The 10,291-nt window shown below is 31.9% G+C and overlaps 1 protein-coding gene across 1 annotated transcript; it reads right to left on the bottom strand.

The window, feature by feature from the left end:
- Window positions 1-443: 443 nt before the first annotated feature.
- On the bottom strand, window positions 444-2,842 carry LOC127704437 (toll-like receptor 4). The gene has a single exon (XM_052208484.1). It carries the CDS (start codon window positions 2,686-2,688, stop codon window positions 631-633), a length of 2,058 nt encoding a protein of 685 aa, XP_052064444.1. The 5' UTR covers window positions 2,689-2,842; the 3' UTR covers window positions 444-630.
- Between the last annotated feature and the right edge of the window lie 7,449 nt (window positions 2,843-10,291).

Genomic DNA, 10,291 nt, shown 5'->3' with positions numbered 1-10,291 from the left:
AATAAATCTCAGCTACATAATTCACACTTCACAATTCACAATGTATGTCGCATCTTAAGAAAGTAGTAAATATGACACACATAATGGAAAGGCCAACACATCTTTTATAAACATTCATACAAGCCAGATGATCAATGTTGTTTGGTTTCACGTAGCTCTCTTTTGACATCGAACGGCACTTTTTTCGTTTGTATGCAGTGATTTAACAAGAAATATAATAAAGAATTTGTAAGAAGTCGCAGATCTTTTAAAGCTTATGCAAAAACAATAGTATCATATATGAAAGTTAATGTTTTAGAATGGGCAACCAGAAGCAATAGGGTTAATCACGATGGTCACAGACTCACAATTCATAGCTACAACAAATTATATCAAATGTTTGTTTTTCATTTATTAATAGCAAATAATATTCAATTTCAAAATTTGATTAAATGTTGCTGTCCCTGAAATCGTTACTTAGATTTACTACTACTCTGTTCGCGCTAGCCCATACTTAGATACTAGGTAAGAGATATCTGTCTGTACCTGTTTCTCTCCGATTAGTAAAATGATATATCAGAAAGTGGTTGGATCTTGGGATTTTTAACTCTTTTACACAAATCATATATTTTAAAATGTTTCGCTACAATGTTATTCCAATGCAGTAACAAGCTGCCGCCAAAATACTACGTCACCTTGCTCGTCGTTTGGGAATTCTATGTACGATTGGGATTGAACGACTTCTAAGATATGCATGGGAAAATCACGAGTGGATATTTGCTCAAAGACCACAAGGAAAAGTACATTTTCGTTATTGCGTTCGTAAATACTCTCCATTCTCGCCATATTAAATTCGAACATACACCAGTAAGACTTCAGGTAATGGTAAGTCATAATGACAACAGTTTTTCGACTATTGTGAATAGCGGAAGTAATATTAGTTGCTATATCATTTCCGGGTAAAAAGTTTCTCTTATGTAAGCATAGCCGAATACCATTTTCTTTTTCCAGTGTTTGAAGTAACTGTGTATGAACAAATGTTCGATCTTCATCTGCATAAGACACGAAGGCGTCATACATGTATACATTTTCATCTTCGTCGATATGTGGTATCTTACTTCGAGATCTAATTTTCACCATATAATAGAAATACCTTAGCTTCCATCGAAATCGGTAACAAACACCCATGATAAGAACAATTAGAAAAAATAAAATTGTTACAACTAATCCATAAATAAGAACTTCATACGATGTACAATCTTTTTCCAATGTTTTGTAGAGTTCGGGAATATTTTCCATGAGGACACGTTCTCCTGTTGATAATTGACAAAAGTAATGAGTTTTATTAACAATATGAACACTCGTACTTCCCATCCAATCTATAAAATTTTTGGAATTACATGTACAAACCAGTTTGTTCTCCAACATGTTTATAGACAGATGTTTTCTGTTGTCAGCTAAGGAATTAATCTCAACAATAGTATGACTATCGATAAATGTGATTAAGTTATTTCTTAAATCTAGGTATGACAGATTTATCAAATGTGATAATTGAAAATCAATATTTTCGATAAAATTGTCACTCAGATCTAAGATTTCCATTTTGATTTGAGACTTAAAAATCAGTTTAGGTAATTTTGATATTCTATTTTGAGATAAATCAAGTTTCATTACATTTAACAAGTGTTGGAATGTGTTTCCGTGGATATCATACGGTAAAGCCAGTCCTAGTAAATTATTACTCAATAACAGCTCTTTCAACATGATGAAGTCTTGACTGAAGAAGAATGTCGAAACGTTCGAGCACATATTTGAAGAAAGATCTAAGTATCTCAAATCCTTTACATTTTTTAAGGGGCCAATCCAACGTGTCAAAATATTGTTGCTCAGATCAACACTTTCTAGCTTATTATTTGATAAGTCTACTTCCGTTATGTTATATTTTGATCCACTACCCCGGAAAATTAATTTCTTAAGGTTGTAAGGTATGGGTATGAGCGTTCTACCAAATTCACCCTGTTCAAAAAACAATTGTTTAAATTTAGAATCATTAAAGTCATTATATCTTACATCAGTGTGCCAAGTACACACAAGGTCTAAGTTGCATCTTTCAGGATGTCGATCTTCCTTGTGAAAAGAAAACATGCCGGATGCATCTACAGTTTCAAATGATAAAGTTAGTAAGTCATACAGGTATGGTCCTATAGAAAACATGTTGTCTTTAACTGACAAATAGATCAATGTCCTGGGGAGAAATCTCAAAGCACCAGGTTCTACTTGCTGAAGACGGTTGCTGTCCATATGAACTTCTTGGATTGATGTGTTATGCAGATGCCTTATATGAGTGGTCTGCAAATATGTATTCATGTCGAAGACTTTATGGATTTTGTTGACTTTTAAAATTTTGATTGCGGAAAACTGAATGTCGGCTGTTACGTTTTCTAACACCTGAAATTTTAAACATGTATTTCCTGATAAATCAAGGAATGTAATATTTTTCATCATATTAAAAGTTCCTCTCTGCAAAGATCTTATTTTGCACATAGCCAAAGTTAAATTTCGAACGTGTGGTACAGTTTGGAATGTATGTGGTGTTAAAAATGGCACTGAACAATGTCCTGTTAACCCAGAAAAATCCAGATGCTCTAGCCGTTTGAGATTACTGAACTGTTTATTCAGAATTGTTGTTTTGTTATACACAAAATCCATTTTCAAAGTTTCCAATCGCACCAAAGATGAAATGTCTGGTTGATATTCCTCATAAAAATTTCCTTTCAAATTCAAATAAATCAAGTTTTGGAAACTGGCACACCATTGGTGTGTAAAACTTGTCTTACTTAAATTATTATGTTGTAGGTCGAGTTCTTTTAACTTTTCTAACCCAATGAAAGAAGATGATGAAATTGTTTTGATTTTATTGAATGAAAGATCCAACATTCTCAGAAGTCTGTTATCAAAAAAGATACCATCTTTAATCACCTCCAATCTATTCATTCGTAGGGACAGTTTTGAAATTATATTCGGAAAGCTCCGTATTTGTGTTATATTTAGTCCTGAGCAATCTGCAATGTAAAGCAATGATCCTTGGTCTTTTTTACACTCACATCTATGATAGAACTCACACGGTTGAAATCCTGAATGCATTTTAATCGTTGAAACTGACCTACAAATTGTTTCGAATGTAAGAAATATATATAACGACCGTATCATGGCGATGAATTATATAGCGTATTTATAATAATTCTCAAAGTTGACTTTCGTGAAGTGAAAGCGACGGTGATATCATTTAGAGTTATCAAAGAGATACTTCAATCTATAAATTTAATGCAGTCATCTGAAACACATGTGTATTCAAATAATCATTCTTTGAAAATATGTGTAGTCACTACAAGTGATACTAAGATTGTAATGCAATAATAAAACTTCATCTTCTTTATTTCCTTGTAAATTTATTCAACATCAATAAATCACGTAAAAAGAAACATCAAATATGTTATGATTGTACAGAAATTCCTTAAAATTTACAGCTATTTACACTTTTAAACATGATGTCTTCCTGCTTTTGCTACATTTTAGAAATAAACATTCCGTCTCTACTTCCTACAAATAAAAGTAAATTTTGTTGTAAGTAATTTGTTGTATAAGTAATTTTGATATAATTAATATACAGATAAAAGTCTCGTTCTGGCTATTCAAACATTACGAATGTTATTGTTATTAATAAATTCATTTTGGAGATAATAGAATTATAGCGTAAACAATGGGCTATTGATAGGTTATAATGTAACAACACTTCATTAATTAACCCAAGTAAGTCCAGGTAAAACATGTGGATATTAAAGAGACGAATACTTCCTATAACATTTTTTTTATTGATTTCATAGCATAATTCATATGTTATGCACATAAAGCACTACATAAATTAAATACAATGTCGTACAGTGTTATATATAACCAAAAGTCATTAAGGATATATGAATAAATAATATATTAAATGACAATATACCACATTTTCCACAGCAGTAAATTTCTGATTAATTAATTTATGGATTGATTGATTGGTGTTAACGCTACTTTTAGCACTATAGCTTTATTTTGTGACGGTAATTTTTTTATTGATGGTGGAAGACGGAGAGCCCAGAGAGGCCCACAGCCCTTCGACAAAAAAACTAGCAATCCTAAACCATTAAGATTGGAGTCGAACGCAGCTGCCACGTGCGGGAATTCGAACGCACAACCTCAGCGTGACAGGCTATTGATGCAGTAGTTCGAATACTTAGACCATTCGACCACCGAGGCCCCTTGTCTCAGTAAATTGTCATTGAAATAAAACCTTAATTTTTCTTCAGCATTAAATTCTCATTTGAACACACAGAGCAATCACAAAGTCTTCGTCAATGTGCTCAAGTTACGTGTTTTGGCTTGATTGAGGCGTAACTAAAACATTTGCATATTTGCTAAGAGTAGTTAGATTTTTTTATAATAAATATTTGTAGATGCCGCAGTTGCAAAATAAACAGAATAATCTATTTCAATTTTTATTAGGTTAATGACATTAATGACAATAAAGTCTTTAAACTTGAAGATCCACCGTTCATTTTGTGTGTGTTTGTATTTTTATGTATGTGTTTGTGGGGGAGGAGGGTATTTTATAAAAGATAAATTGTTGGATAGCTGAGTTGATCCATGATTTAAATTAGAAAACAAACAATGTATGTGTCAATCTATTCTTACATGCATGTGAATATTTGCATTGTAGCAAAAGTATTTAACATATTCAACGTCGATCTATGTATTAGCCACCATATCAACATATACAAAAATATATATTTCAATCGTTGTTTATTCAACTCGTTCAAATTTTTTAAACATTCAAAATTACTATCACACGAGAAACATCTTATGAAATATTTGAAGAACATGCCTGGGAAGCACATTTATTGTCTATTGAACATCTGTTATATTGTGTTCAATATATTACTTCAAAAAAGAAAAAAACAACATTGGTACAATCTATTCCCTGCATTTCAACATGTAAATGAATAAAAAAATATAATTCAACATACGACTTTTCAATTACAGGATGTACAATTTGCATATTTGTTCGTGTTAATATCTAATTATTCGATTGTAATCAGCGAACAAAACTTTTCAATATTAATTCTTCCAATTACGGCATTCCATACGTTTTACGTCACAAACATCGAGCAAAAAATAATAAAAGAAATATTAATTATTGATTTTCCTCGTTATAAGTATCAATATATTGATAAAACTTTATAACTATGTATTTTTTGTTTGAATGAAACATATAAAGGTGTGTATGACACAACTGGTTTTTTTAATGATCGAATAGCAGGAATGAACCGTCATTATTTCAAGTCATCAGAACTTATCCTTATGATCACGTTAGTGTTTTGAGTAGTTAATTAAAACAATAGTTCATGTGACTTTCTATTATTGTGATTATATGTAGTAAAATTGTATATTCATAAATAAATAAACGACTCAACTTTAATGTATCTCTGTTTAAAAAAAGCTATTATTCTCCCTGACATCACAGAAAAGTTACTAATAACCTAATCAGTATATGCGTTATGAAAGCTACATGTAATGTTTTAACCACATGTAACACTTTTATTCAGATGAAAAAATCTTAGTTTTTGGATAATTGTCACGAAAAAGATTAAAACAACACTCAAAAAATTTCGATCAAAGGCGAGTGTTTGAAAGCCAATGATACATAAGAGCCAACACAATTAAAGAGCTATATAAACCTAAAAAGGACTTAAAAATAGCCCAAACCATCTAAGATCTGAGGGATTTGAAACCTTAGTTTCTTTTGAATTTCCAAACTTCTGCAATGTTTACGGAAATCTTTGTCTAAAGTAGCAGCTAATTTTTCTTTGCTTTTTAGGGGGGTAAGCCAGAAGTAGATATATTTTATATCGGACTGGAATCACTGTCGTGGTAGCTCTCTTTTGTTATAAGATAATTTTGTGGGAGAATGTATTGCCTCTCTACCCTTTCCTCGATTAGCATATTTGGATGAAATGTTAATGATATTTGTGTTTGGCAATTTTCATTTGAGGATTGATTACACATGTTACAAATTATTGTACTAATATGTATGTTTTTATGTACATGTGTTTATCTATGATGTTCTTTCGGCCATTGTTAATGCATATCAATTCACATCTGTAATCATGCCATGAACTTAAGAGCTAACTTATTAGCAAAGTTTATTCCCATACACTTCTAATTTCCCGACCACATGCCGTAACGTTCTATCTACCGTTCAGAACCTACCCGTTGAAATAGTTGTTAGTTTGTTTTCGCCCTATAGAATATAAGTGAAGTATTTGCAACTGCATTTCAATCATGATACAATCAATCTAAATAGATAAACATAATTTGGACCGTAGTGTCCTTTGATGCCAAATTAAAGGCAATTAATGGATTTATATAATTTGATCTAAACGAGAGGCGAAAGATACCAAAGGGGTATTCAAACTCATAAGTCGAAAGCAAACTGATTACTTCATGGCAAAAAACGAAAAAATAATCAACAGTCTACAAAACACAATGGTCAATTAACTCGTGATGGCGTCCGTAAAGTTTGATTCGGAAGAGATGGCTTCAACTTTCTGATTCAGAACCCTTGGTTAAATGGCTTCCTTGTAAGCAGCAACTCACTTTCAAAGGACTCATGATAGGAAACCCAAGCTCTAATATATCATATCAACCAGGTGTGTATAATTTAGATGCAGGCACTGCTACATATAAATGAAAAGTTCACAATTTGAAAGATTATATCATCTATTTTGTACGCGAAATATTTTTTCTTTCCGATTTCGCGTTTTCGACTTCGCATTTTTGCGTTTTTGACTTCGCGTTTTCGCGTTTTCGTTTTCGCCCTATAGAATATGAAGGGCGAAAACGCAAAAACGCGAAATGGCATTAACCGGCCACCATATGCATCTGTGGTATCCTTTATTTTAATTTCGATAAGATAGATTTTTTCAATAAAGTCACCAAACTGTGAATTATTAAGTGACAGGATGGCATCTTCTAGTAAATAGCGGAGTTAAACGAAAATGCAAGCCTCTTATTATATTTATAAAATCTTTCTCAAACAATATTCGTTTTTAGTGTTTAAATTTTGGTCTAGAGTGTGCAGAATGAAGGTTACATTTATGCAAGTGGCACACGTTGATCACGCGGAAATAGTATCATTGTTTAGGTAAATTTTATTTTAGATATAAATTTCACTAGGTTTTATATGATTTTTTTTAAATCCCTGGTGTTTAACAATATCAGTAAAAATTGGCCACACCTCTTAAGACGGTTTAAAAATTTGAGCTACGGTGTGGCGATACTCGTCTTAATGTTCATCTTAATATCTAAAGGCACTTCGTTATACTGTACCGTAAATTGTAGATTTCCTAATTGTTTTTTATTCATCTAATTTAAACTAGAACGAACACTTATCGTTCAGTTTCATCAGGAAAGGACAGTGCTACAAAATCAGGCTGTTGTTTTCTGTTTGCGTTGTTCACATATTGAATGTAACATGTGTAATGTCAAGGCCTCTTTAAGATTACTATGCGGTATGGGGTACAGTCGCGTTCTATGCAGATCGTGGATATATGTCAGTGAAACAGCAACCCTATGAATTAGCATCACAAGGAAATAAGTGGTCAGAATACATGCATGGCAGTAACATTAACTTTAGTAAAAACTGAATGTTAGTAGCTTTGTGTTGAAGACCTATGATTATTTAAAACTGGATATTAATAAATGAAGTGTTAAAAAATAGGTTGATGTATACTCACTTATTTTGTGTTTGGTAGTGGGTGGAAGTGGTGTGCTTTTATAACTCCCCTAAATGCATATTTACATCAAATATTGTGATTGTAGTTCGCACGGATTTGAGAAATGAACACATTAATTATAAGTCTTTGAAAGAAAAAATGTGAGGAGGTGGGACTATGCACCCTTTCCTGGATCTTGATATCTATATCTTTAATGGGAAGCTTAATACCAAAATTTACGATGAAAGAGATGATTTTTCATTTCCTATTGTTACTTATCCATTTTTAGATGGTGACGTTCCCTTGTCACCATCTTATGGTGTTTATATATCTCATCTTGTTCGATTTGCTCGTGTATGTAAAACGTATTTGATTTTAACGAAAGAAATCGATGTATTACTGAAAAATTATTACACCAGGGTTTTCGATGTCAAACATTTGTCAAAACATTTACTAAATTTTATCATCGGTACAAGGACATTATTCGTAAATATAAATCAACGTGCAGTCATTTTATACATTCATATATTTCACATCCAATCTTTTATGGTAATATTCTATATTAGTGGTTGTATACCTTACGAAACGCTCGCAGTTACTGAAAGCAAGCTCGATGTACTTACCCTACACGTATGCAATTATACCATTATACACTCTTATATCGGTGGATGTGCTTTATAGAAGATTAAATACAGTTACTTCATTAACTGTACATGAAGACATTATTGTGTGTAATTCCTACAAAAAAAATGTACAGAATGCCTATACAGAATGCAGAAAAAAAACCATTAAAAACATTTTAGAATTGCTTCAAAATTGATCCCCAGAAATATCAGACACAGTATCTGAAAAACAACAGAATATTTTGAAATTGACAAATAATAAAATGACATTAATTCCTACACTTGTTAGCTTCATTAATAATATATCGTTATAGGAGGGTGTAAATAAATACCTCTTGTTAATACATTCCTGCTGGTGAAATCCTACTTCACTAGTAAATACCTATATTTGTGATGAAAATATAAAGTTGTGATTAATTTACGGAATATTTATCCGTGCTATAACAGTTTTTGAATAATGAAAATATTAAATTCATTGAAATCCAAGACAGCACTGCAAAACGCAAATATCGAACAAGTTGAGAACTTTACACTCCATAAGAAGGAGCCAACGGAACATCATCCTCAAGAAAAGTAAAATTGACAATAGGTAATGAAAAATCGTCTTGTTGAACATAAATTCTGGTATCAGGATTACTATGAGTAATTCGTTGTATAAAGGTTTGAACCTTTCTCTTACAACCACAAACAAATTTAATCAAATGACTGTTATTGGTTTTTTTAACGAAAAATTTCTAGTTTTCATTTTTTATTAACTGTTGCTGTTAACGTTACTCCTACTCAGTGTCAACTATTATGTGCATAGATGTCATGTGAGCTATGAATTACTATAGCTATTTCTTTCTGATAAGTAAAAGATCCACTAAAGTGTGGATGTATCTTTGTCTTTTTTCTCTCTTTTAAACACCGTGTGTTCATTTTACCTGACTATATACATATTTGTTTCTTCAAATTTCATTTATAGATTATCTTTGGTCATCTCAACGAGATAGATTTTCTCGCTTGAGCCGGTACGGCGAAAGTGAGAAAAGCAATCGAGTTGAGATGACCAATGATAATCTGTTTATCGCTATTTTACCTATGACGACGTTGTTAATTTCATTGACAACAGCACGTGCACCCTAAGTTTCTAGCGATAATTTTTCATATCACTCTACTGTGCTGAGAAAGGAAATTATCAGTCAGTAAGATCAAAGGAAAATTTCGTAAAATAGCGAAAATAACATTTACAATGAATTTGTGGGCGAAGGACTTGTCTTTATATATAGATATATATTAATTGCCAAGCAATGTAATTTTAACACACATTTTAAGAAATGTTAAAAAATATTTACAATGCGATAAAAAAATTAACGCAATATTTCGCATGACAAACTAGCTTCATCGGGCGTGCATCTATCCAGGTGAAATCGGATTCAGACAAGAAATTTTAAAGCTTATTGTACATCAAATTTTGCTGCTTAATAAATGACTATATATGTATATATATATAAACAAGTCTAAATTGAAAACAACGTTCAAACCTATGATTGCGTTGGATAAAAACCGCAATTTTTATACGTGTGCATGCAAAACAAATTTCTGGTAGAGGGGTCTAAATACAGCACAAACAACATTTTCCAAAAGACCAAATGAGTGAAAAAGTATATTTTAACAAAACGCATTTGACTAGCAGGTCGAACAACGGATGTTCTTAAACCCTGCTGACTGCCATTAGCGATTGCCAAATAAACGGATCACAAGATGTAACAAAACAGATCTTATTATTAAATTATTACTAAACAGAAAACAAAAAACTTGCGGAAAAGATGGTATACCGCAAACACGAGGTGCAAAAATTTGTACACCATATCCGGATTTCGACAATTAATGTCT

Source organism: Mytilus californianus, unplaced genomic scaffold, assembly GCF_021869535.1.
Source record: "Mytilus californianus isolate M0D057914Y unplaced genomic scaffold, xbMytCali1.0.p SCAF_6, whole genome shotgun sequence".
NCBI lineage: Eukaryota > Metazoa > Mollusca > Bivalvia > Mytilida > Mytilidae > Mytilus > Mytilus californianus.
Note: the sequence above shows the minus strand (reverse complement) of the source record. Positions and strands in the feature narration are given on the sequence as shown.